Source organism: Ictidomys tridecemlineatus, chromosome 9 (assembly GCF_052094955.1).
Source record: "Ictidomys tridecemlineatus isolate mIctTri1 chromosome 9, mIctTri1.hap1, whole genome shotgun sequence".
NCBI lineage: Eukaryota > Metazoa > Chordata > Mammalia > Rodentia > Sciuridae > Ictidomys > Ictidomys tridecemlineatus.
The window spans coordinates 45,732,751-45,760,688 of NC_135485.1; the positions used below are offsets into that span (position 1 = coordinate 45,732,751).

General features: G+C 34.7%; 1 protein-coding gene across 28 annotated transcripts in view; it reads left to right on the top strand.

Annotated features, from left to right (window-relative positions):
• Adgrl3 (adhesion G protein-coupled receptor L3) overlaps window positions 1-27,938 on the top strand; it is a 773,708-nt gene that overhangs the window by 595,627 nt on the left and 150,143 nt on the right. For 24 of the 28 annotated variants that reach the window (XM_021730674.3, XM_040292372.2, XM_078021326.1 and 21 more), the window contains 4 exons: window positions 756-1,058; window positions 3,086-3,189; window positions 14,038-14,223; window positions 17,115-17,153. In XM_021730674.3, coding sequence (XP_021586349.1) covers window positions 756-1,058; window positions 3,086-3,189; window positions 14,038-14,223; window positions 17,115-17,153 — 632 coding nt within the window. The remainder of the gene's footprint in view (window positions 1-755; window positions 1,059-3,085; window positions 3,190-14,037; window positions 14,224-17,114; window positions 17,154-27,938) is intronic. The other 4 variants (XM_078021332.1, XM_040292365.2, XM_021730671.3 and 1 more) reach the window with 1 other exon arrangement.

The window sequence follows — 27,938 nt, forward strand, 5'->3', positions numbered from 1 at the left end:
TTAAGTGGACAGTTTAGTGGCGTTAAGTACATTCATATTAGTCTGCAACCATCAACACCATCTCTCTCCACTTTTTTATCTTTCACAACTGAAATTGTGTACACATTAAACACTCTATCTCCCACCCTCAAGCGCCCTAACTCCAGTTTGCAGCAACTACAGTCTACTCTCTGTATCTACGAATATGTGTCCTCTTATGGCTGGCTTATTTCACTTGGCGTGATGTTATGAAGTTTCATCTGTATAGAAGCATGTGCCAGCATTTCCATCCTTTCTTTTTAAACAATCCAGAATTTTAATTTATAAAAAATAACTGGTCAATTAATACTCATGGAAATTCAAATCAAGACCACATTGAGATACTGTTTGATACTATTCAATTGGGAATAATTAGAAATGCTGATGGAATTTGATCATTATATATTATATACATGTATTGAAATGCCATACTGTATGTTATAAATATATACAGTTCTTATATGATAAAAGTATGTACATATATAAGATTGAACCAAGTGCGGGAATGGATATAAATACAATCTTTATATACTTATAGGGGTAGGAGGTCGTGTAAAACGGTACAATCACTTGGGAATTTTTTTTTTTTGCCATGTTTAAAGTGAAAATAAAGTTGAGGGTTTCTAGAGCCTTTAAACTCTGTACTGTCAAATAAAAATGGTTTCTGAAGTATGAAGACTATTTGAGGTCCTACTATGAACAAGCAATATAGATGTTACCTTTCAAATTTATTTCAGGAATCTCTACTACAGGACCTCTGGGCATTGGAAGCACCACCACAAGTACCACCCTTCGGACTACAACTTGGAGCCCAGGAAAGAGTACCACCCCATCAGTGTCAGGAAGAAGGAACCGGAGCACCAGCACCCCATCTCCAGCTGTGGAGGTTCTTGATGACATAACCACACACATACCATCAGCATCCTCCCAGGTCCCAGCTTTGGAAGAGAGCTGTGAGGCTGTGGAAGCTCGAGAAATCATGTGGTTTAAGACCCGTCAAGGACAAATAGCAAAGCAGCCATGCCCTGCAGGAACTATAGGTAGGTCTATCCTAGAGAACCAAAAGTTAACAGTATTTTTGTACTTTAACTTGAATTCCTAGAGTTCTTTTATATTCTCACCCCCGCCCCTCTGTCTTTGGTTACTACATATTTTGTTACTTCATATTCGGTTGAATTCTGAACTCAGTTAAATTACAATTTAAAGCAATGTATTGTCAAGAGTTTGAAAATGCACTCTGCAAAATTCACAGGTGAGAATTGGGTAGGAATACTTGTTAGATCAGTAGTGTTCAGTGTGGGTCTTGGGGTCAAATTACAGTTAAGCTGCAGATGTTCCTGCTACTCCAGGGAGGTATCTTTTCTGTGCAGGGCTGAAGAGGGAATCCCTAATGGCTGGGTTTCCACATGGCATGCTTGTCTCCAGTGGTGAAATACTGGTTGCAGAAAATGAAGTCCAGGACATCTATATTAGAAGATCAGTGAACTGACATAGCATTTAACAAAAGAAATTTTCACCTGTTATTATAGTTGTCCCCTAGTGGTCAAAGGCTCTTAAGATTGTCAGGAACCATGCTGGCAGGAGCCACCTCCCACTAACCCACATTCCTGAGAGGGCAATCCCACACTGTGGTCTCTAGGCAACAGTGAAGAACTAAATAGCTCTTTACCTGTTTTATTCCTGACATATTTATCATATCTCCAAACTGTAATTCTGTTATTATTTACTATATTTAAGAAAGAAATATGCTGATTTTTTATTGTTAAATACGTTTTGGATCTTTATAAATTGCTACTTGACACATTTTTAAAAATTTGCATTATTTCCTAAAATATACAAATATTTACACAACAGATTTTGCAAACCTACCCTTCTTAGAGACTGTGTTTGGTATCGGATTTGGTTTCTTTAAGGAAGAAGCTTTTTCTTAGAAAGTTCCAACATGATATATCATTCCAAATTCCATGGTATATGAAGTGGTGGGAAAAACCAATGAGTATCTTGGTTTTTATAGAAGTGCACGTATATTTTTAACAAAGCACTTAATTATTCAATAATCTTTTTTTTCTTTTATGAAAAGGAGGGTGTATATTTATTTCTAAAGTTTCCTGTATATTAAAATCAGTAAGCCATTCAAACCCTCCTTCTTTCTCAGTTGTCAGCCTCAGTTCCTTCATCACTAAAAGAGAAATAACAACAGCCTCCATACTTGAGATATTTGTCCTGAAGATTAGTGAAACAACTTTATTTGGAAGCACTTTGCAGTACAGAAATATGCCATTATTGTTCTGTGAAAATTAGAGAAGAGGTTTAAAGAAAATCTTCTGAAGGCAGTGCAGAAATAAAGGTTACTGTCAGTGAACATCTAACTTAGTATATGCTCCTCCGTCCACTCTGTAATTCCTTGTTCTAGGCCCTCACAGCTTCTCACTTGAATTACACCAATAGTTTTCTCACAACATCCCCATCACTTCCTCAAATTCATCCTCCATTCTGATGCCAGATTTATCTCTGTAACACCGACATCTGTTCATTTCTCTCCTCTCCTTAGTGGTCTTCTTTGATTTTCAGCACCCACACATGATAGACAAGGGACTTTGCGATCTGACTTTGCCTCCCTTTCCAGCTCCATTTGTCCAGTAGACTCCAGTTCCAAAAACTTGGAGTCTCCAAAAGACAGCGTATATTTCCTCCACTTGGAATCTCCTTTCCCACCTGTTTTTCTGAAAGACCTGTGCACGGATTCCTTTGAGACTCTTCTATCCTGACTCAAGCAAGAAGGTCCACGTTACAGAAGTACCACATCGATTGAATTCAGGAAATTCTTCCCAAACCTTGCACAGTTGCAGCAAGTTTTTAAAAATAACAAAATGTTTTTGTTTGTTGTACAGTATTTTTCCAATGCCAACTCTTTGCCAGGCACCGTATCTGGAGTTTAATAGACATATCTCGATTTAATTATCTTACTTTTACCTTCATTTATGTTTAAGCATAGCAAGGATGTGGAGTCATTCTAAGAAAAATGGTTTAAGTATTCGAAACAGACATATTTCTCTCATTATTATAGGTGTGTCAACTTACCTATGCCTTGCTCCTGATGGAATTTGGGACCCCCAAGGACCAGATCTCAGCAACTGTTCTTCTCCTTGGGTCAATCATATAACACAGAAGGTAAATAGTGTGACTAATAAGGAAGGCTTTGCTAAATCTATATCCTCTGTTGCTGATTGTTAACTGTTGAAAACAAAACAGTCAGGAGTTTTGTTTTGTTTTGTTTTAAATCAATGTAGGAAAACTCTCTGTTTGCAAATGTAAAGCCAAAAGGTCAAAGACGACATATTGATTATAAAATAAATAAAAATAATAACAGAAATGAAAAAGAAACACTCTCTATTTTTTAATTTCAGATTTAAAGACAACCCCCATTATACTAATGGCTAAATTTTATAATTTGATGTTTTTAAAGTGCGAATCCATGGATTTCCTCTAAGCCTGATGGTATTGCTTATAATAATTTTATTATTAATAAAATTTCTATGGTATTGTGAACTACAGATGTAAAAGTCTAAGAGACATTAGGCCTCAAAGAAACAAAAGCTTCTAGCATATATGCATTTGGATTTTTCCTGTGGAAATCATAATTAAGATAAAAAAAGTTTACCTTTGGAATTTAAGCCATTTGATAAATGTTCTCTAACTAATCATTTATCAGTGCTAAAAGTATACACATGTGTGACAGAATCTTGCAGACTCAAATTTGCAGGGCCTATTTGGTTGCAATATGTTGAACATTTTTATTATTAATGCACTGTGGGGCTTTGAATTGATTTCATTACAAACAGAGACCAGATGTGCATTTATGCCAAAAGGGCTGTGAGATGGATCCTTATTATAGCAATTTATGTGGATTTATGCACTCCTAAAATGGAGAGTCCTTCTATAGCACATTAGCTATGCTGAGGAATTTCTGAAAGAGATTTTTCCTGAGAAATATTACAAATGATGGCCTTACTAAAAGCATGCCTGTGCCATTTGCTCTTTTCTCTATTTGTTTTTAACCAGGCTTATCCTCAATAATATACTGTATAATAATCCATAAATATCTACCCAGTAGATCATTTAGCAGATGAACCATAACTATCTATTTACCCTAAATCATGGAAGAACAGTGGCTATATTGACTCTAGTTACCCTCTTACATATGCATCTCCATACTTGTTGCTATTCATAATGATGCTTCTCCAATTTCAGCACTATTCCTGCCACAGTTTTTATGTCCTTTGATTTCATTACAATGTAGCTCAGACCTCAGGGCAAATAACTCTTGCTGGATATATCAGATTAAGAGATCAGTAGCATATCTTTTTACATTAGCAACTTTTAAAAAATACTCCCTAGCTCCTTAGCCCAGGGGTTAATATAAATTCAATAATAATTCACCTACAAAGCTAAGTGTTTTCATGATAATTTCTGAATGTGGTTGGACTATTTCATTGCAGAAATTACTGGATGACTTGAACTGATAATGATATTTAATTCCTTTCTTTCCTCTGCAGCCCTGCTAATCTTAGGACAAAAGAGATAATTCCTTTCAAAGACCAGACAGCTGTTGGCCATTTGATTTATGGATGAGATGTTTTTGTTTTGTTACATGGCCTGTACTTTCAGAGCATTTCTTTTTAATTCTAATGAATCTATAAGATTGTATTATATTGTATTGTAATTATATTAAAATCAAATAATGTAAGGAGCTGAAATTTATAATAATTCCTTAAATGTGTAAACTCTAAGAGGAGGCTTTTGAGTGCTCTGAATTAGCGTTTAACTCACCCAGGGTCCGCCCAAGTATATCTGAGGTTTTAGCTGGTTCTGCTTCCTCTTGACTTCACACCCTTCACCACAGTGGTTAAACTGTACAGAGATTACGATGGCCTTCACATCACCATGTTCACTTACCTAGGTAGTCTCACCTCACTCTGTCCACCCTTACCTAGTTGTGTCTCTCATGCCTCCAGATATTTCCGAGACTCACTGAACTTAAATGATGGTTGAACAGATTTCTTAACCACAAAACAACAGCACTTTTAAATATTCGCATTGTAAACCTCCAAGAAAGGATAATCCATGAATGTTGTCCATCGAGTTATTCATTAGCTTTTTCCTCCCAAAACATCCTCCACATAAATCATTCCGTTCCTCATCTCTTTGCACATCTCAACACCAAGGTCCCAACAATAAACAGATGGACCTTTCCATGAGGGTGTGTTTACAGTGGCACTTAGGCAGTGAAGACAGACTGCAAGGGACTGAGCTGGAACCCAGAGCTAGTAATAGAGCAAGAGCAGTTCCCAACCTTAGAGCCTTGTAGATAAATAGATTAGAAATTGGAAGCAGAATGCCTTTGAGAAGTTCACACTCTCTTTCCATTCAACCACCCCACTGGCCAGAACCACTGGAAGCCACAACTGAGGGGCTTGCTTAATGAATTCTGTTTAAGTCCACCTCCTAGGGTAGAGAGCAGGCTGGAAGAGGGTGGAACAGGACCCTGAACTGGCAGAGGAAAGTTGCTGCCCAACACAGTGCTGAGCTTTTCTCTACTCCCTTCTTTAACTTTCTTCCTATATTAGTCAGCTTTTTTGCTGCTGTGACTAAAAGAACCTGACAAGAACAATTTTGGAGGAGGAAAAGTTTATTTACGGGCATATGATTTCAGAGGTCTCAGTCCATAGATGGTTAACTCCATTGCTTGGGGCTTGAGCTGAAGCTGTACATCAGAAGAATATGGTGGAGGGAGCAGCTCACATGATGTCCAGAAGGCAGAGAAAGACTCTACTCTTCAGACAAAATACATACTCCAAAGGCATGCATCCAGGGACCCACCTCCTCCAACCACACCTTACCCGCCTTCAGCCATTACTGAGTTAATCCCATCAAGGAGATAATTCACTGATTGGGTTAAAGCTTTCATAACTTAATCATTTCTCCTCTAAACCTTCTTGCATTGTCTCACACATGAGCTTTTGAGGGACACCTGACATCCAGACCTTAACACTTCCTTTCTTACTCTTTCTTCTCTCTCCTTCCTTTCTGTTTTTCTAACTCCTCTCCTCTGCTCTGAATTCCTACTTCTCTTTTTATGATTTTTTTCTGCCATATTTGAAAATTATAATTTTCTCACCAGTAAATATAATTTTCTCCCCAGCATCTAGAATACTTTCTTGATGAGAACTAATAAAAGACAGAATTTTTACAGAAAGGGAAATTTCTCCCAATGATGATATGTGAGGGAGGTCTTTAAATAGAAGAGTGGAAGGCTGGATGGATCTAGGTGAGTGAATGGATGGATAGATGGAAAAGTAGATCAAAAGGCAAATGGATAGATAGATAGTGAATACATATACCCTCAAATGAATGTTTAAAAGTGTTTTCTGGTTTCTATTGAAGGCAACAATTAGCTCTGAGCCTTGGATCCTGAAATATATGTGACAAAATATCATATTTCCTTACCTTCTTCAAAATCATAATCTCTGATTCTGCTTGATCTCTAGCTTATATTCAATTCTTCAAAAAGGAGTTTGCATTTCTACCTTGTGTACTTTTAAAGAATTAATTTCATTTTTTAATTTTACCAGACTTTTTTTCATTTAAAATTCTATCTTGAGAGCTGGGGATGTGGTTCAGTGCTACAGTGCTCTCCTAGCATGCACCAGGCCATAGGTTTGATCTGCAGCACCTGAGACTAGATCTATGACATTACAGTTTTGAATTGCTTCCTTATTGTTTACATGCAAAATGAGGTGTGGCCTGGTTCAACTATTATGTGAAAAAGAATTATCTTGAGTTGTCACAGGCAATAGTCTCATTTTTTTATTTCTAAAAAATGGGTGTTCCTTTCTTTTATCTGTACACAAGTTATGGGCAGATTTTGAGAATGTGAGTTTCTTCCTACGTTTTCTAAACAGAAGTGTGAAGATCTAGGATTGATATTGCTATTTTATGATTTAAAAAAAAGCCAACTTTTTGTCCTAGGGGATTAGATTATAATCTGTCTTCTATATCTTAATTATCCCATTTTAACTTCCTAAGAATGAAATGTAATTAAATTGTTTACTAATTCTACCAGAGGTAGGTGGGTGTTCTTAGTCGGCTTTGTCACCTCTGTGACCAAAAGACCTGAAAGGAAGGAATCATTTTACAGGAGGAAAATTTGACTTGACGTGCAGGGTTTCAGAGAACTCAGTCCACAGACAGAAGGCTCCATTCCTTGGGGCCTGAGGTGAGGCAGAACATCATGGTGGAAGAGTGTAGTAGAGGAAGGCAGCTCAGGTCATGGTACCAGGAAGCAGAAAGACAGACACTGCAGAAGAGGACAAAAATATCTATTCTGAAGGCACACCCCTAACAAAGTACCTCCTTCAGCCACAACCTACCTGTCTACAGTTACCACCCAGTTAGTTCACGGATGAGATTAAGGCTATCCTAAGCCAATCATTTCACCTCTACACTGTTGCATTGTCTCACATATGAGCTTAGGGAAGACACCCAACATCTAAACCATAGTAGGGATTCCAAGACGTTAGACTTTTTAAACCTATCTTTACTTATAAGATAGAAACATTTTGTTTATATATTCAACTCTGATTTATATTCAAATAGGTAGATCTTTCAAATAAGTGGTAGTTACATAGCCATGTACTTAATATTATGAGTAATATTTTCAGAAATCATTTTTGCTTCTGATGAATGATTATTATAAGTTTCATAAAATCTCAAAGCTAATTTTAAAAGAAATTGTTTTTATTTATAGCAAAATTTAAAATGTGCTTAGTATCTGTTTCTGTCATTATTTATTGTCCTTAACTAAAGCTGCAGGGTTTCCCTTTCTGTTCAACTCCTAGATATAATAGCATAGCAGTAGAGGTTATTAACTTACTAATCCACAGAAAATTCGTAAGTTTCTCAGTAGGTGTTCTTATTCTGAATAAATCATTTTAGTAAAATTTAATGGATGATAATATTGAAGATAGATATTTTAATGAAGTCTGTAAGTTAGAAATGACGATATTTTAATCCTGCCCCTGGACATAGAAGACTTGAGGCAGATTGAAGATACATGGATATATTTTTGTTAGGAAATAAGATCATTGTAGTAGATGATAACTAGAAGGAGAGAAATAAATAGGGTGATCAGAAAGAGAGGCTTCAGATGTCACTGGAGACAGTGTGGGTGGTGAGGGGTATTTAGGAGAGATAGTCATGAACTGTCCTCGAACTATAGCAGCTGAGGGAGAACTCCATAAAGGCGGCCATCAAGTATACAGACTCTGAGGACAGTGCTGAGTGTCTCCTTTTGCTTTCTCTTCTCCCGCAACATCCAACAGACGGGAGGCCTATCATGTGTCTCTTTCCTGAGTCAGGCCCCTTCCAGGTTTTTGTTTGTTTGTTTGTTTGTTTTTGGTACTGGGTATTGAATGAAGGACTCATCTACATTGCTGAGGCTGGCCTTGGACTGGCAATCCTCCTATCTCAGCCTGGAGTAAATGGAGTGACAGGGGCATGCCACCCCACCCGACTGGCCACTGCTTTTCACTATGCTAATAGCAACTTCTACTCACTTCAGATTTCCTTTCATTCACTCCTGAGTGCTTGAATTCAAACTAAATAGACAATTTCGTTTTAAACTCTTTAGTACCTTCTGGTTGTTCTTAGCACAATTCCTGATGTCTTCACATGACTTCCAAATGGTGTCTACTTACAGATAATCTACTCCCTAAAAGTGCCTCTCTCTACCTGGAAAATTCTACCAACTTGCCAACCCACTGCCTTCTTTTCTATTCTCTTTCAAATTGAAAATTCTTCCTCAGATAAGCCTTTCCTAACTAATTGTCTAACTTTATATGTCAGGTTAAAGTGCCTGTAAAATGTTCTATCACACTGGGATTCTGTATTGGACTCAACAAATTAACATTAAATAATTGTACAGTTAAATTTTTGTATAGTAATTCCATTACTGGCATGAAAGGTCTGTTTTCTTTTGTGTGTGTGTTTTTTGGGGGTACTGGGGATTGAACCTAAGAGAACTCTACCATTGAGGTACATCTCCAGCCCTTCTCTTATTATTTTAAGACAGGGTCTCACTGAGTTGGTGATGCTGGCCTTGAACTTGCAATTCTCCTACCTAAGCCGCCAGGGTCTCTAGGATTGTCTGCATGCACCATTGCTCCTGGAAGGTCCTTTTATTAAAAACTGTTATATTCACCTCACCAAGGTGCCCTCAGACTTTAGCGCAGACCTATGGAAATTAGAATGTTGGTTATATAACAAGTGAACATATAGACTAAATGAGCAGTTGTTGAAATTATAGAAAGACATAAACACAGATATATATATATATATATATATATATACATATATATATATATGCTATTTTTTTAGAAAACTAGTTGTAACAAGTATTTAGTACATAACACACAAGTTTATGCTATGCAGGTATCAATGTTGGAGTCTGATAATAGAAAAAATGCTTCTTTTTTTCTTTGTGTATTTGCGCTGACTTCCCAGTCCATGGCTATTTCTAGGCTTGACTTTGCTCACCATCTTCTTGGCTTAGAATGCCCTGTCTCCCCAAGAGCCACACCAGTGCCCCATGTCACTTAGTGACCCTCAATTATCATTTAAGGCTTCACTTAATTGTCTCTTGTGGTCCTCCCTCTGCTTTCCAAGGATGTCTTTCCCCTGTACTGTGTTCTTATAATACCTCATAATGTTTATGTCATTGCTGCTGCACTGTTGAATTAATATTATTTTCTTCTATGTAACCACCTTTCCTATCCCAGTTGGTGGAATGTAAGCTTCCTGAGGGCCAGGGAAGTATACTCATCTTCACTTCCTCAGGAAATAATAAGTGTTCAAGTAATTATTAAAAGAATGAAAACATTTTATTATCATTTCTCTAATTTTAAAGTGAAGAAAAAGTAAAAAAAGAATTTCTATTTTACTTTAAAAATTTACTTTTCATGGTTTTTTATACATATTTTTGTAATGTATTTATACTTCAGTTTTCTTCTCACAACTTTCTTGGTGTTGAACATTGAGTTTCAGACTATTTAAAAGCTAAATTGTTATTGACACATAGACAAGGAGACAAACAAATAAAATTGTTTTGTTGGGAGCAATTATATTTTGACTTAGTCATTCATCTACATTTTCAATTTTTCAATATTGTAGGTAGAAAAAGTTTAAGTTTTATGTAAGAGAATACCATAGGCCTTCTTTCCAACTTATTATTTCCCACACCTTTATTATAATAATGTTGAAGAGTATGCTTGTAAAACTATTAGGAAAAAAAGCAATGGAATTATGAAAATATCAATGCTCTTTATCTCTTATTTATCCTTTGATAAATCATCGCGCTTTTCATAATGATCACTGATAGATGTAATGAAAGTCAATACAAGCATCCTTAGATCTGAAGATATTATGTTAATAAATAAAATACCTTGTCTAGTTTACTAGATTTCAAACTTTTTTCATTATTATACAATTATTTGAATCAAAAGATCTCATAGTTCGTCTCTCCTGATGTTTCCCTGATATAAAAGGTTTCATTGATAACAAAGAAATGGAGGGGAAAATGTAAAATAACAAAAACATAAGTATACAATGACAAAATAAAAGAGTAGTAATTCTGTAAATATACTCCTTATTATAAGAGTAGAATCTGTAGTAAACTACACCAAATGTAAGACTGTGAATGGTGCATTAATTACAAGAATGTCTCTTTGGAAAATTATAATAATTTCAACTATCTTGATAAAAAAAAAACAGTAGTAGTTTTGCAAAGTTACCCACTGGTTGAATCAAGTATTCACACTATTGACAGAATACTGAATTTAAATATTTAGAATGTACCAGTTTATCAAGCATGAGCTCTACCACTGAGCTGCATCCCCAACATATTGAACTTTAGAATTTGTTTATGGACTCTTCAGATTACCAGTAATCCTAAATTTTATGTAAAAATTTAAATACATGTATAATAATCACATTTATGTCCCTTCGTGAGCCCCTAAAATACTTTCATGAGGGTGTCATCAAGTGCTACTTTGATCTACACTAAATTTGTGTCATACTTATGCTTGAACCCTATAATGTTGTCTATTTGGTCTTAGTAGGTACTTTAGCTAAGAAGATTCTAAAGAATCTTACAAATTGCTTTAACTCAGTGAAGTCATTTTTAAAGATTTCTACAACATACTGATTAAGTATATAATAACACTTTAATATATTCTTACATCATATATTTTGATGACATTTAAATAGTCATATAGAATTTCTCGTTTCTCACATTTTAGGTACCATTCTATACATGTTAAATTATTTTATATATTTCTTATTGGGCATAAGTAGCACGTTGCAATAAAACTTCTTAAATAATGAAGATTGATATTAACAGTATCGATGATTTCCTTCATACTTTTAAACTATTGCATGAGGTATATACACCTGAGCAGATTTATATAATCACAAGCCATTCACACAAACTAACATTTTTTTTGTACAATTATAGGATTCTTTTTGCTTTAATTGCTCTATCCTTTTTTTTCTCATATTTTTTATTGGTGCATTACAGCTGGTCATAATGATGGGATTTGTTGATACATTTTTGTACATGCACACAATATAATAATGTAACATGGCCAATATCACTCCCCAGTGCTGTGCCCTTCTTTTCTCACCTCGTACCCCTTGAACCCTTTCCTCTACTTTTCTATGATTTATTATGAGATCTGTCCTGTCTGGTTTTTAAGGAATATTGAAGATTGGATGCAGAGCCTTATACAGCTAAGCACACACTTTTCCCCTGAACTATATCCCCAGTCCTCTCTGGGATCATTTCTTATGTCTGATAAGAAAGAGAAATTTGAGAGTTATAGAGTGTTCACATGTCAAAATTTCAGACACTGGTATTCAATATATAATCTCAGTGGTAGTAGTTTATAGGGTGATAATCATTTTTATAGCCTTGCTATTAAACATCACTTTTCCATTAGGTATTTTCAATATGTTCAAGATGTGATTGTACATAATTTATATAACTAATTTATCTACTTATTCATTTGTAACATGCACTCCTGATATAAATACTAACTAACCTGGAGGTTTTCACTTAGCGAAGGGAAAACATACTTGGCTAAGAGTTTTAGTTGTGCTTTGAGCTCTCCATTCCATTGACTCTTTTTTTTTTTTTTCTGAGGGGGTGGGTACCAGGGATTGAACTAAGGGGCACTCATTGAGCCACATCCCCAGCCTTATTTTGTATTTCATTCAGAGACAAGGTCTCACTGAGTTACTTAGTGCCTCACTTTTGCTGAGGCTGGCTTTGAACTCATAATCCTCCTGCCTCGGACTCCAGAACCACTGGGATAGGTGTGCACCACCATGCTGGGCTCCATGTACTCTTAAGAGGGAGTTTACAAAGTGAAGATATTCCTATTTGTGATCATATGCTTTATACTGATTTACCTTACAAAAAAAAAGAAAAAAGAAAAAAGAAAACCAATTCTTAAATAATAATACTATTATTTATTTGAAAATAATGAGGCAGGTTAAAGTTTGGGTGGACATCTATAGAACGTCTCTGAAAAGTGAGCCTGTATACAAACAGTCATTATTTTTACATTGAGCACTTGCATATCTAATGTGCAAATAAGTTACAATCCTGTTTTAGCTTGTTAATTTTAAAAGTTAAAGATTGAGCTAGGTTTGTGGCTCAGTGGTAGAGTGGTTGCCTAGCATGCTTGAGGCACTGGGTTCTATCCTCAGCTCCACATAAAAATTTAGAAAAATAAAGGTGTTATGTCCACCTACAACTAATAAATATATATTAAAAAATTATAAAGATTATAACCTGGGGACTGGGGATATAGCTCAGTTGGTAGAGTGCTTGGCATACATACACAAGGTCCTGGGTTCAATCCCTAGCTCCAGAAAAGAAAAAAGAAAAAAAAAAGATTAAAACCTGGAAAGTTATGCCTATTTGTCTTTTAAAAATATTTCCCAAACCTTTCTTACAAATTGGTGTATATTCCTATCTTCTTATTACCTGGGGCTATCAAATTTGTCCAAATGATCATGGGGCATTAGTCTTTATACCTTTTAACATCTTCAAAGTATTAACAATTTGATACATTCTTATACAATATATTTGGAAAATCAGCATGTACTTTCAGAAAAGGAAAACACTAGAAACTAAAGAGTAATTTGCTATTCTGTGAATGGAGAGGAAAAATTTTTATCTTATATTTAGTGGGAAGATGAAGATAACTTTGAGGGCTGGGGTTTTGACTCAGTGGTAGAGTGCTCCCCTAGCACAGGCAAGGCCCTGGGTTCTATCCTCAACACCACATAAAAACAAACAAACAAACAAACAAATAAATAAAAAATATTGTGTCCAACTGCAACTAAAAAGTAAATATTTTTTAAAAATCACTTTGAAAGAAGGAGTTGTATTTGGGATAAAATTTTTATAAAGCTTTAGCAACTTTAAATATTCACTTAGTTCACTTTGAATTCACTAATATTTAGTAAATTTATTTACTAGTCGCTTAGTTTACTAAGTGCTAAACTAGGCACTTGCCTATGAGAACTTAGAGTATGATTTCAGACTCATAATAAACACTCTTCAAATTTCTATTTAGAAACTTACAGAAAAAAATAATAGGGCAAATCTTAGACTTAACCAGTCAAATGAATCAGTAGATCAGAAGGGTGACAATTTTTACACGTATATTTCCTTAGAGATACTTCTTAGGGTCATGATTAAACTTAAGTGAAGTTCTGAAGAAAAGGATGAATTAGTAGGAAAAATTGGGGAGTTGCAATCAGGTGCAGATGGAGTATATTAATTGCTTCTTGCCTCAGTGATTCAAACTTACAAGCAAATACATCTGTCAGAAGAGACCACTATAAATGTTTATGTAAGACCTCTTTCCTTTTTACTGTGTTTCAAAATTACAGTTGAAATCTGGAGAGACAGCTGCCAATATAGCTAGAGAGCTAGCTGAACAGACCAGGAATCACCTGAATGCTGGGGACATCACCTACTCAGTCCGGGCCATGGACCAGCTGGTAGGCCTCCTTGATGTCCAGCTCAGGAACTTGACGCCAGGTGGAAAGGACAGTGCTGCCCGCAGTTTGAACAAGGTAAGGATATCAGCTATTCAACTTTTTAAATTGTAGTAAAATCAGTAAGACTTCCTTTCTTAACTTTTCTTTCTTCTGTAGAGCCAGATAATGCTAAAGAGAATCAATAACTATATTCAAATGACTTCACTATTTTAATAATGACACTTTTTGGGTTTTAATTTAAAGAAACAATAAATGATAATCCCTCTGCATATATTTTGAATTTACTTTTTCCATAGTAATTGCTCTGCTTTGCACACTAAATTCTGGCAAGATTACTATGGATAAATGCAATTTATTTCTTCTCTTTTTGTCTTCAAACTTTCATATTAAAAATTGACAATAAAATAAGTGTCTAATCAATAAGTAGAAATTTAGAAAATAACAATGAGAGCATACTGATAATCCATATAGCTGTTTTAAAATGAGGTAATTTTACCTAGTTAATATTAATTTTAAAAATAGGTGACAAATAATTACGTGGTAATTTTTACTTTATTTTGATTTTCATATTACTTGGATTGTGCATCACTGTCATTAAAAATTTTAAAGTACATTTCAGCAAATTTGTTTGAATTGTAATTAATGAAAAATAATTACATCTTAAATTTAAGGAAAATATACTTTATAAATTTTATTAGTATTTATATAAACCATTTTGTTTATGATATCAAGAATATTATTGATTTACATAACAAAATATCACATGGTAAAATAACTTCCTAATGAAAAAAATATTAGAATTGCCACCATCAGATGACAATGTTTCTTGAATGGCATTTGTGTAGTAGAGATTCTTAATGATTGAATTTAGGGCCTTGAGTATTAAGATATTTTCTTTCTACTTAAAGGTAAGAATTGGACTGTAAGAGACTAATTTTTCTCTGTGATATTCACTACAAGGACATTCCCCTTTAGATTGAAAAATGATTTTGTAGAGTTGTATTTTAATGCATTTTAGTTCTTTTCATTATTTTAGTCTTACTGGGTTAAGACTGTTACTCAAGAAGATGGAAGAACTTTTTAGAATAATGATTGTTCAACATAGAAAAGCCAGACATTTTACCTGGGAAATGGTTTGTCCTGCATTTTTATCTTCAGAAAACGGTGCAATTTTATCTATTAGATATAAATTATTTAAGTTTTTTTTCACAAAGGAGTCATTTTTTTCTCACATATATCCTGATGGAATCACAACCAGATCCCTGATAGAATAATCCACAGCTGCCTATATAATCTGAGCATGCTGTGTTTTAACGTGTTATTACCCAGGCTGACTGATGCTATTAATGAATATTGCTGCCAGCTATTGTTATCATAATGCACTGGAAGTAGTGATTTCTATTAATGTTACTGGTCCATAACATGACTTGTTATAGTGATACTTTGTATCTTTATTTAAAAATGGTGTTGGTGTCTGAGGATATCACCTACAGCTGGCAATTAATGTCACATTCTAACTGGCTACAGCTAATCAGCTTGCCTCTTCTGAATATCAAATAACTACATAATGGGCAAATTTCCATTTGTGAGGCTTTTTAATGCTCTCTTTGTTTCCCATTTGGCTCTTTTCAATTGTTTATATAATGTGGTTTGTCATATGTTAATTTGCATGAAGGGGTAAGGAGATGGGAGGGCAAAGGTTATTCACGTGCTTGCTGGCTTGCTCTCATTTCCTGTGGTTCCCACTTTCCCTGAAGCAGTTATAACCCATCAGTTTTGCAAAGTCAACTTGGTACAAATCAATTGTGCTCCACATTGAAATTCTGGAGGGTCCAGAGTCCTGCAAAACCGTGATTCGAGTCAGTGATCCAGATGACAGCATTGGCAATTTACTTGCACTTATTCCTCATTAAATCTTTAGAGGAGCAAGTTCCATGCTCCTTGAAGAATGCATGAATTAGAGTGGGGAAAGTATTAGCTACACAAAAAGCCATCACAGTAACTGCTTCTTAAACCTGGGTCATTTCCTTTTTCAATAATCAAGGATACTGAAGAGGGAAGAGAAACAGTAGGAAAGATGGGGAAAACCCACAGTCTAATTTAATAAAATTCTGGGTCAATTATAAACAGGGTGAATAAATCATTATTGATTATTCATTTTAGCACCAGGAAAAAAAATGCTTGGGACTGATACAAGTTACTGTCAACTTTTGCCCGGAAAAACATAATTTTGTATTCAAACCAACAAAAGCAAACAACAGGGTTCTTTTCCCACCAAAGTTTCTAAAGTGTATAACTTTTTGGTCAAAATTGTCAAAAGACATTCTTCAAGAAATAAAAGAAGTGACTAGTCAAAAGATTAATTATATTCTTTTTATCAAAAGTTATTTATCTCTTGGTATTTGTCCCTTAGAATTGAATAGTCATAATGAATAGGCATTTATATTTTGCCAGTAAACAGAATTTTTTGTATGTATAAATGAACATCTAATAAGTTGTACATATTAACCATCTATTTTCTGAAAACCACAAATAATCTGCTATCTTTTTAAAAAAAAGGGGGGGATTCCAAACTTTTGACATAATTTACTTCACTTCTTATGTCTTAATTTGTGGCCCATGAACTAATAACTAACCCGATGTGAAATGGATCATTTCAAATAAATAAAGTATGTTATATTGGTTTTACTAATTTCTACTAAACATATTCAGAAGTTTTCTTTCTATCATTAACAGCTTTATACCATCCACTTCTCACTGGGGTTATTCTGAAAGGGTATTGGCTACTGTATTTCAAGCCGCTGGTTACATTTTGTTACTGCTTAGCTTTCATTGTCTTCTAGAAAGTAGTGGGGGAAAAAAATAAGGTGTTTTGTGTAGATGTGTTCTTTTATTTTTCTTGTTTTCTTCTGTCACTAACTTGTTTTTTCTATTCTGTGTTTAATCTGCTGTCTTAATGGATTCAGCTTCAGAAAAGAGAGCGCTCTTGCAGAGCCTATGTCCAGGTACTTTCTGCGTTTTTATAAATGTGTTAAGTTGTTGAATTGTCTCTGTTGGTGATGGCATGTATTGACATCTAATAGAAAAATAATAGCCTACCATATTGAACTAAAGGAATTTCAGGGAGGGTGTGAAGGGTGGGAATGGAAAGACATAAGAAAGCATATGTGTTAAAAAAGAAATCAGCAGTGCCAATGTTCTGTCAAACAAGAGGAACACAGACTAAGAAGGAGGTTGCAACTTGAGGTGTGAACATACTGATCATCACTAAGAGGTGAGTTGGGTGCAATATACAGATCTCTAGTTTTGCATAGAGGTAGGTATGAAAACATTTCATTCATACATTGAGTACCAAGTCACTCAAAAATGATGCTGAAAGGCATATAAGACAAAAAAGAGTCCTACTTGAAATATTATACTTCTGTTCCAAAATGGAACTATTTATTGACTCAAGGCATGCTTGTGACTGTCTTACCCTATCATTACAAACATGTGAATTCCAATGAAAATGTAATTTTTATCCAGCTAATGTGTTTTAATTTGCTTCCGAGAAAACATTCCAATTATTTGTAGGTTTTATGTAAAAGAGAACAATTCCAAGAGCAAGCTTCCAGGTTTTTTGTTTTTGTTTTTGTTTTTTTAAATAAGGAAATAGGATAGGAAGTACTGAAGTATGGAACTGTGCAACTGTTAACTTGATTCTCTATGTACTTATCAACAATGTGCTTATATAAAGAATAGCCCTGAATGGTTAATAGTTGTAAGATTGACAGATTAAAGCTAAACCTTATCAAGTTTATTGACAACTGAATATAATATAGGGGTATTGACTTTGTTAAAGCAAAACTCTGAAGAGATTAGGTTGATGTAGATACTAAATTTCAATTTTTTTCATTTGTATATTTCCAATGATCTAAATAGATCTATATACTATCTTTTGGGGTAGTATAGAACTAATAATTGAATTTGTATTTAGGAAGTCAATTATTGATCATAAAACCATAGCAAAAAGAACTGGATGGCATTGGGGGAAATTTTAGTTTGTAAAAAGCATAGTACCATAAACACTTTAATGAATGGAGCTATCTCTGTGTACTATCATTATTTACTTAATTCCGGTTGGCAAATTCTTTTTTTTTTTTTTTTAAGAGAGAGGAGAGAGAGAGAGAGAGAGAGAGAGAGAATTTTTTTTTTTTTACTATTTATTTCTTTTAGTTATTGGCGGACACAACATCTTTGTTTGTATGTGGTGCTGAGGATCGAACCCTGGCCGCACGCATGCCAGGCGAGCACGCTACCGCTTGAGCCACATCCCCAGCCCGCAAATTCTTTTCCTTACAGCTGTACCAGTTTTAAATTTAATACATGAAATCCATCATTTCTTCAAAAGTATTAGTGAACAAGACCAAAACAGTCCCTTTCCTAGGCTGTAACTCTCCAGTAGAACATACTGGTTGATCAATGTTAGTGCATTAGCACTTCAGATTGCATGAAGTATTGTTGAGTAGATTAGACTTTCTTTAGTTATATTTTAGTACTGATCACTTGGATTGGATTTGTTTTCCATGTCTCCTCAGCAACACAAGAACCCATGACAAATGCACCCTATAAGTCATTTAATTTGTAGAGGTGCAAACTCTTACAGCATCATTTGATTATATAGGGGAGGAAAGTTGATTTTTTTAAAAAAAATATTTTATAGTTGTACTTGGACTCAATACCTTTATTTTATTTATTTATTTTTATGTGGTGCTGAGGATGGAACCCAGGGCCTCACATGTGCTAGGCAAGCACTCTACCACTGAGGCACAATCCCAGCCCAGATTTTTTGTTGTTGTTGTTTTTCTTTACCCATTCATTCCTAGTCTCATTGCTAGGGCCTCTCTAACAAAAGATAGATTAACAAGGAAACATACAAATTTATAATTTTTACCTGACACAGGGGCCTTTGGTAGTGAAGACCTAAATAAGCAGGGAAACCTGTGGGGCTTTATTTTGTTATTTGTTGTTGTTTTTTGTTTGTTTGTTTTGAAGTGCTGGGAATCCAGCACCCAGGGCCTCACATATTCTAGGCAAATAAGTGCTCTAGTGCCCTGCTGTTTCACCCAGCCCTCCTGTGCATTTTTGTTTTGTTTTGTTTTGGTTTTGGTTTTGGTTTTAATGCTATGTTTGCTGGAGAGTAGACAGTCCTGGAGATGTCTGATTGGACTAAGGGAGTGTGAGCTAATGTCATTAAATTGAAGGGAACTCAGGCAAAGACCCTTTCTGCAGATTCTTCTGGCATCTCTGTTTTGAGCTCTTTTCTTGGGATATAGTGAGGGCAGCTCCCAAATGAAGATATTATGACCTGCTTCAGAGAAAGGTCAGAAAATTCTTTCTTAGTTTTATGAGGTGCTTCAGGGAAGAAGGACAGGGGGAAGGTGAAAGTAACCTTTCTACCTCTGCTCTCTTCTCAAATGCCAGGGTGCATTTGGGGGTAGCATATTCCTGAACCTCAATCAATTCTTACTACTTTTACTCTCAGGATTTTTTTTTTTTTCTTTTTAAGCAGAATGAGCAATTAAAAAACAAACAAAACAACAACAACAACAAAATACACAGATTAAAAAAATAATAGTACTTTGTGTCTGTGGGTGAGTTTTACTCTGAATTTAAAGTCATTTAGAACAACAAGGACATTTTGTAAAAGTCCTTTACAAAATAATTTGAACATCAAAGAGACTGAGAAGATGAAATTTTAAAATTGTGATTTATATTTTACTTTATAAAATAATGAATCTTTGTTTATAAGAAGTTGTTAAGATTTGTTTTTCTAAGGATTTAGAAAAGAAAATGCTTTAGGAGATGTGTAAGTGTGTGCGCATGCAAGTATGTGTATGTGTGTGTGTGTGTGTGCTCAGTGTGAACAATAGGTAAAGAAATTATTCTTCGGAACTAGAAGCTGAATATCATTTTCGAACAATATTAGGATTGTTTTTTATTGCAATCCATGCTATCCATTTAATGGGGCCTCTGGGATAATTAGCCTTTCGGTATTTAAATCTATGAAATGCATGGTCATTCAAACATGAATCTCTGATGGAAAATTAATAGCACAGTTTATTCAGTGGCTGATTTCCTGGAGTTATAATTGACTGGCTGTGAATAAATGTTTCAGCGATTGACTAAATATCTGATAAGACCAAATACAAACACAATATTGGTGAACGGGAAACGCTGTGCTCAGTAACACACCAAACTATTTCTGATCTTTTTTATGTAGTTATCACTCCATGAAAATTTCACAGTGAAAAATACTTTAAACACTAATCTATCTGAATGGTAAAGACTAGTTTTATGTTTCCTGTTTTTATTTTCAGAGCGCATTTAGAGCTCTCTGTGAAACAAGTATTGGATACATCTGAAGGGCTTCAGGCATTAAATTTAAAATTATTAATCATCATGTGTTTCTTTAAAAAAAGTGGCCTTTCCAGTGCATAATCAGTGATTCATCTGGGATCAACTTTAACCATCTGTATCCATTTGGTTTTCAAGGATATAGTGGTTCAGTGTCTATTTTTATGAATCATCTACATTCATGTTTAGATCTTTTTTTTTTTTTTGCTTTCTACTTTTTGTTTGTTTCATATTCAAATAAAACCATAGTAAATTCTGAACTATCTACTACCAATTATGATAACTGATCTGTAGGTGAACAACTAAAAAGTGGTTGGTACGATTTTTAAAATTATATGGAATCAGTTAAGACTATCAAATTTCCATTCCCAGAGTTTCAATTTAAAAAAAAAAAAAAACTTTTCTTCATTTATTTGTAATTTATATCACATTGGATTCCTTGTTGAGTACTGAAACTTGGAAATCATTGTATCATAGTAAAGCATACCATCACTGGATCTTGGTCAAAATGCATGTATTTTAGAAGTTGTAAGTTTTATGCCAGAGACAAAGAGGGCTGTGTCAGCCATGAATATTGAACAACTACTATGATGGAGTGTTGCCAGAAAGGACCTTTTTAGGGATGAAGATGAGTTGGCTGAGACTTGGAGAGGAGGAAATAACTGGCCCAAGAACCCATGACTGGCTCTGATGACATTGTCAATGCTGCCCTGAATGCATTCCCAACTTCCTCAACACCAGGATTAAGAATAAATATGATTTGTTATTACAAATAAGTGTATTTACTGAGCACTAATTATTTGGCCATCACTGTGCAGATCCATTGGAGAATGTTCTTATTTAATACTTATAACAACATTCTGGTATACATATTGCAATTCTTAACTTACAGAAGTGAAAATGGTGGCCCAGGGAGAACTGAATAACTTTCATAAGATCGTACAATAATAGTTGAGGTGCCCTGCATTCAAAATAGTCCTGATTCCATAGCTGATGCTCTCAACCACTGTGATACTTCTACAGCAGGGCTGGCCTCATTATTTGATAATAGGAGGCAAGATATATCATTTGTTTTATAAATTGATAGGGTTTTTTTTGGTGCTATATTTTAGAGATGACACAAAGAAAAACAATTATTTTTGTCTGCTTGAGACTAAGTGCCAATGGCTGTGTATAATTACTCTGTTCTGTTAAATTAAGGTCATATGCAAACATGATTTGCTTTCAGATTCTTTTAGAGGAGACTCTGATGAAAAAGTTATCATCTTGAGAATGAGAAGCAAATAGAAGGTATAATAACTCAGTGTCAAAGAAGGAATTATCAAATTGTTTCCTAAAGTGGCTGTAACATTTTACATTTCCACTAACAATGATATGCCTGTTCCAGTTTCTCTACATCCTCACCAACACCTATGTTTTCTGTCTTTTTTAATACAACCATGCTAGTACATGGGAACTGTAAAAGTTCTTAATTATGCTAATGGGTTGGTCATGGGTTGCAGGCTGGGGAAGATTTGAGAGTGTAAATGAACCAGTATAAAACCATAGGGTTCCAAAGAGACATCTGTGGTTTCAGTGAGAATCCAGGAGTAGAGTTAAACCTCAAACAGCTTAAGAACAACTGCTATCATGTTGTATAAATGTACAGGACTTTACCGTTTTTTCTTCCCAACTTTAAATAGAATTGCCATCCTTTAATTAGCGATGTTTTATTAATAATGTTCACAAAGAACTATTAAAAATTACTGGTATTCATGTTTTATTGTTTCAAAATCAGGATTTTTTTTTTTTTTAGTTAAGAAACATAGTTTTATTTTTTTCAGTAGTTTTGTTTTTCTTATGTCTTGTAAGTCTCAGAGGCAGAGTGTATCCCCTAGAGAGTCATGCTTGCTTAATGGGAAATAAAAATAATCTTGGTATTGATGTGAATCCTTTGAATAATTTTTTGGAATTTGCTAGGAACTGATGGGAAAAAAATAGTACACAGTTGGGAATTAAAATAAATATTTGGTTTTCTTTCATTCTTCTTTATTTTTGATAGACAAATGATATTTGTGCCTTTTAGAGCTTATAAAGTACTATAAACAGCCCTGTTATTTTTTTTTATTGATTGTTCAAAACATTACAGAGCTCATGATAAATCATCTTTCATACATTACTGTTACTTCAATTTAAAACTATAATTTGATTTTGTTATTTTACTCATTTATTTTATTTGTTTAACCTTAATAATCTACTAGAAATTTCTATACCAGGTACTAGCAGTGCAAAACCAATCTCCATTTTGGAACATAAAACCACCACACAGTAATCACCAACAAAAACATTCAGAATTATTAGTTGAACATTGTACCTAACAGGCAATAATCCCAGCTTTCTCATTTATGGTGAAATTCTGGTGATGGAATATAACAGTGTGCTAACTATGTGAAATATATGGTATGTCACATGATGATAAACACTAAGGTGAAAAAGAAAGCAAGAAAACAAAAAATTAATTACTGAGGCAGTATTTAACCAAAACTATGGGAAGTAAAGGAATTAACCATGCAGATAACCATAGAGAGCATAGTAGAGAGAAAAGAAAGTTCCTGGAGTGGAAAGATGCCTCTTGGAGATTAAGGAGGTCTTTCAGAGTGAAAGAAAGGAGGGTAATAGGAAATAATGCTGCTGTGTAGCAAGGCCCAGATTCTGAGAGCTATTGTAAGGACTTCAGCTTTTATCCCAGGAGACCCAGTAAATCATTGCTGGTTACTGAGCATAGGGATGGCATGACCTGATGTGTTTGAAAAAGTACAATATATTCTATAGCAGCACAGATAAGACTGAAGCTGGGTGACCAATAGGGCAATGAGGCCACTATTTAGCATATTTGTGTTTCATGCTGAGATAACAATTCAGATTCAAGATTTTTTTTTTAAGTGAAACAAAGAGGATTTGGTAAGAGATTATATGTGAGATATCAGAGAAAAAGAGCTAAAATAAAATAAAACTTTTAGTCCTTCCAGTTGGAAGGATGATGTTATTATTTATTGAGATGACTATTCATGACCAATGTGAGAGGGATGAGAAAAGAACTTCAGTTGGGGACGGTGGCACATGCCTGTAATCTTTTCTACTGCAGAGATTGAGGCAGGAGGCTTGCCAATTGGAGGCAGCCTGGGCAATTTAGCAAGACCCTGTCTCACTTGAAAAAACAAACAAACAAACAAACAAAAAACTATGGCTCTAGGTCAGTGGTAGAGTGCCCCTAGGTTCATACACACAGAAAGAAAGAGAGAGAGAGAGAGAGAGAGAGAGAGAGGGAGGGAGGGAGGGAGGGAGGGAAGAACTTCACTATGGGAATTGTTAAGTTTGGGATGCATATAGATGTTCATTTAGATATTACAGTTAAATACACAAGCTTGAAGTTCAGTTGATATGTCAGCCTATAAATAATCCTTTGGTACTGTTGAGCTTAGAGTGACATTTAAAGCCACTGTGCTAGGGAATGAGTGTAGAAAGAGAAAATGATTGAGTTCTGAGCACCAGCATAATGTACTATTAAGAGGTCTGGGAGAGAAGAAAAGAAGCCAGCAAGAGAGACTGAAGAGCATTCTTCAAGGAAGGGAAGGAGCAGCAGGTTATGGGATCCTGGTGTCTCCTGAAGTTCCTATTTTAAGAAGGAAGTGCTGCTAAGTGCTGCTAAATTTACTCTGAAATGCTGATGTAGCTTTTCAAAGATGAAGGAAATGTCAACTTTTTGTTAATATTTAAAAATCTACTATATTATCATACATAATATCTAAACATTTTTGCTCATACCTTTCATTTTTTGTGTGTCATTGGTGCAGACTTTCTGTGAACTAACTTTGCTACTTACACCTTTGACAAAGTGCAAATTGAATTATGCCAGTTTTACTTGTGTGCCTTTGGTGCCCAAGACAAGAAGGATTCTAAGCTCCGTTTATACTGCTAGGAAGAAATTAATGAGTATTTTCAAGTTCCTTGTTTGGTCACTTAATTGGCTGTGTGACAAAGCACTCCATGGTGCATGTCAAACAACTTTGGTAGTCCTCTAATGATTTGTGCTTTGCTTGACTTGTGATACAATTCTGTGTGGCCTGTCAGGCTGGAGATCCTTGTTAAAGTGGCTAGAATAAATTGGCTAGCAGTGTGCATACAATGTAGTATATTAACTACAGCAACAGGGAGTACTTTTAGCAGCTCTTTCAAGAGATTTCGATGTTTGCCCATAAGCATCAAAGCCAACCAAAACTTTCATTTAATATAATTAAAAGGACATCTGAAAGTAGTTTGAATCACAGTGGGTTCTTGTGGTTTGGTAACCCTTTGTTAAAACCCTGTGAACTTAATATATTTCACAGCTTGATAAATCTGTACTTGATTTGTGTCAGTAAGAGAGAAAATGTAAATCTGCACCCTGCATGTTTCTGGGGACCTTAACCTATTGTTAAAAGACACTGAGATCAAAGAAAGTAACTTCCATCTACAAAACTAGAGTAGATTTCTTTATATAAAGAGTGGTTATAAGTATCTCTTCCTATAAGTTGTGGTCATTAACTTCTGCTAAAAAGCAATTGTTGAATCAAAAGACAGTAAAATTATATGTAATGAGAGAAGAATAAAGCATTACAGTTACTATTTAAAAGCTTGAAGAGGTCAATTCATAAATCCAAAAGACCTCCAAAGGACAATGACAGGTGACAGGTGATGGAAACCCTGCTCTGACGTAGAAAGAACATCATCCTGGGAATCTCTGAAAATTCCCCTGGTGAATGTGTCAGGTCAGGCAGAGATGGCTACTTTACTCATTTCTGCCTCTTCCATTTCACATATTTTTCTATAAATAAGCAAAAGATCCAGCTGCTTTTTGTATAGACATGGTTTATGAATGCCTCATAAAGTAATTCTGATCGTGATGAGGGGAGCACTATTTTGTTTCTAAATAAAATATTTCCATCTAAAACAAAAACATGTTCGCTCTTTTCAACAACTCATGTTCTCTTTCCTCATTTATATTTCCAGATCACAACTCAAGTCCTTACTTAAATGTAAGGCCGTTTATTTAAAGTCCATTCTATGCATCATTGCTTTCTGAACATATAGTTTACCTTCAGAAGAACTTAAATGCATAAAATATAACTAGATATGATTTCTGTGCAAATGTAAGAGAATATGCATCAATTTACTTTACCATTTCTTTAATAGCTTTATGATCACACAGCTAACCAGAAGGAAAAAGATTAAAAGATAGCATTACAGATTTAAGATCCTACTTTCTGAAACTATCATTAGCTTTTCTGGTGCAGGTCAGAAAAGAAATGGAAGTTTTAAATTGTAATTTGCAAGAAAATAGTTGCACGATGGCTTGGAACCAAACAAATGATTTTTTAGAATTGCTCTCAATAGTTAGAATTTTTATATTTCCCTTTATCTAATGTGTAAATTTTGTTCAGAAAGGAGCAACAGAAATTTAACGATGGTTTTCAAACAAACTGGAGACAGTTTTCACAAATTTTTAAAAAAATGCAGATGAAGCAATCCAGTATTTGCTTGAAAACTATGAAATTATTAGAGTCAAGGCTTCCACTGTGTTATGCTCCATTATCGTTAGCACATGGGCTTCAGGTCTCTGGTGAGAAGATGGCTACTTAGGTTCCAGTCATCATATCAGGTTAATCCTTCAATTGGAAGATGGAAAAAGACAAGTAACTAAAGGATTTGGTCACAGTTTTTGTTTGTTTGTTTGTTTGTTTTTGTTTTGTTTCGTTTTGTTGTTTTTTAGTACTGGGAAAATTGAACCCAGGGATGCATTGCCACCAAGCTACATCTGAAGCCTTTTTTATTTTTCATTTTGAGATAGATTCTTGCTAACTTGCTGAGATTGGCCTTGAACTTTAAAATCTCCTGCCTCAGGCTCCCAAATTCCTGAGATTACAGGCATGTGTCACTGCATCTGGCTTTTAAGTAATTTTCAAATAGCTGATATTTTAAGCACATGATTTAAAATTCAAAAGATAGAATAATAAATATGTCTTCCTCCCAAAAGAACCTCTGCATTGTCAACTCCAAGGCACACCACCAGCATTGTTGTGAAAGTGCTGATCCCTTGGAGTTGTTTAGTTCAACCCTGTCTCTCTCCTTCAGTCATTCAACTCCTCAGTTAATCAACTCTCTTTTGACAAAGCAAAAAAAGTGTCAGCCTTTTAAATATCCTACCAGAGAAGAATATTTTCCTTACCTCAATGGTTTATATGGGTTTCTTATATATCTTCTTGTACAATTAGAAAACAGAGTGGTTTGCTTTGCCTGGATTAAAAACTTTGGGGGGTAACTGTGAAAGACCCAAAGATCTGGGTAGCAGTCCTCCATGGAAAACAATAGGTGCATTGAAATGATCACAAGGTAGATTTAGGTTGTGGTTTATACTGCAAGACAAATTAATGCTGATGAAACTGATAAATAAACTACCGAAACAAATAATATGGTACTCTTGAGCCACATAAAGTGTCAGGTAGATCTTGTATTAACTTAGAAATATGGCTAGAATATATATACTTTCAACTAAAAGTAAAAAAGCAAACAAATCAGATAAAAGCATTATTATAGCTGTCACATTTACTAGTGTATATGTATACATATTTAAAAGTCTGGAGGGATTCATTAAGTAGTCAAAACTGATTCTTTTTGTTTGGGGTTGTGGTGTTCTGTAGATAGATTTTTTAAAGTTTTAATTTATATACTTTTGTGTTTTTAAGTGTTTGCAAGCATGTCCTTTGTTGAAAAGTAATATACATTAAAAAAAAAAAAAAACAGTTTAAGCTTTGTAGAAAGATTGAGAGTGTGAATGATGTTGCTCAGTGGTAGAGTGCTTGTCTGGAATGCAGGAGGCTCTGGTTTCAACCCCCAAAAAGACAAAGGGAACAAAATAAGAAAAATTGATCAGGTAGTACAGAGACTTCCATATAACTCCCCACACATATGCACATATAGTTTCTTCTGTTCTTAACATCCAGCATTAGTATAGTACATTGTTTATAGTTAGTGAACCAACATTGCTATATTAACATATAAATCTCATAGTTCTATCAAATTTTCATAATTTTTACCTATGTCTAAATCTGGCTATTATATTACATTTAGGGCTGTAACAATCAGACTTTTCTATCATGAGTTCTTTTAAACCTGGAGAAAAATCCATTTTCTTTAAAAGATAATAAGCAAATAAAGTTTAAGAAAAACTTAGATTTCTTCCTGCACTTTATCAGGCAATATCTTCTGAGCTCCTATCTTTTAGGTAATGATTCAGTGGAGGGATCCAGGAGTAAAAATAAGATTTCTGCTATTAGGGCAATTCCTTTCCTTATTCAGCAGGCTCATTCATGATTGGA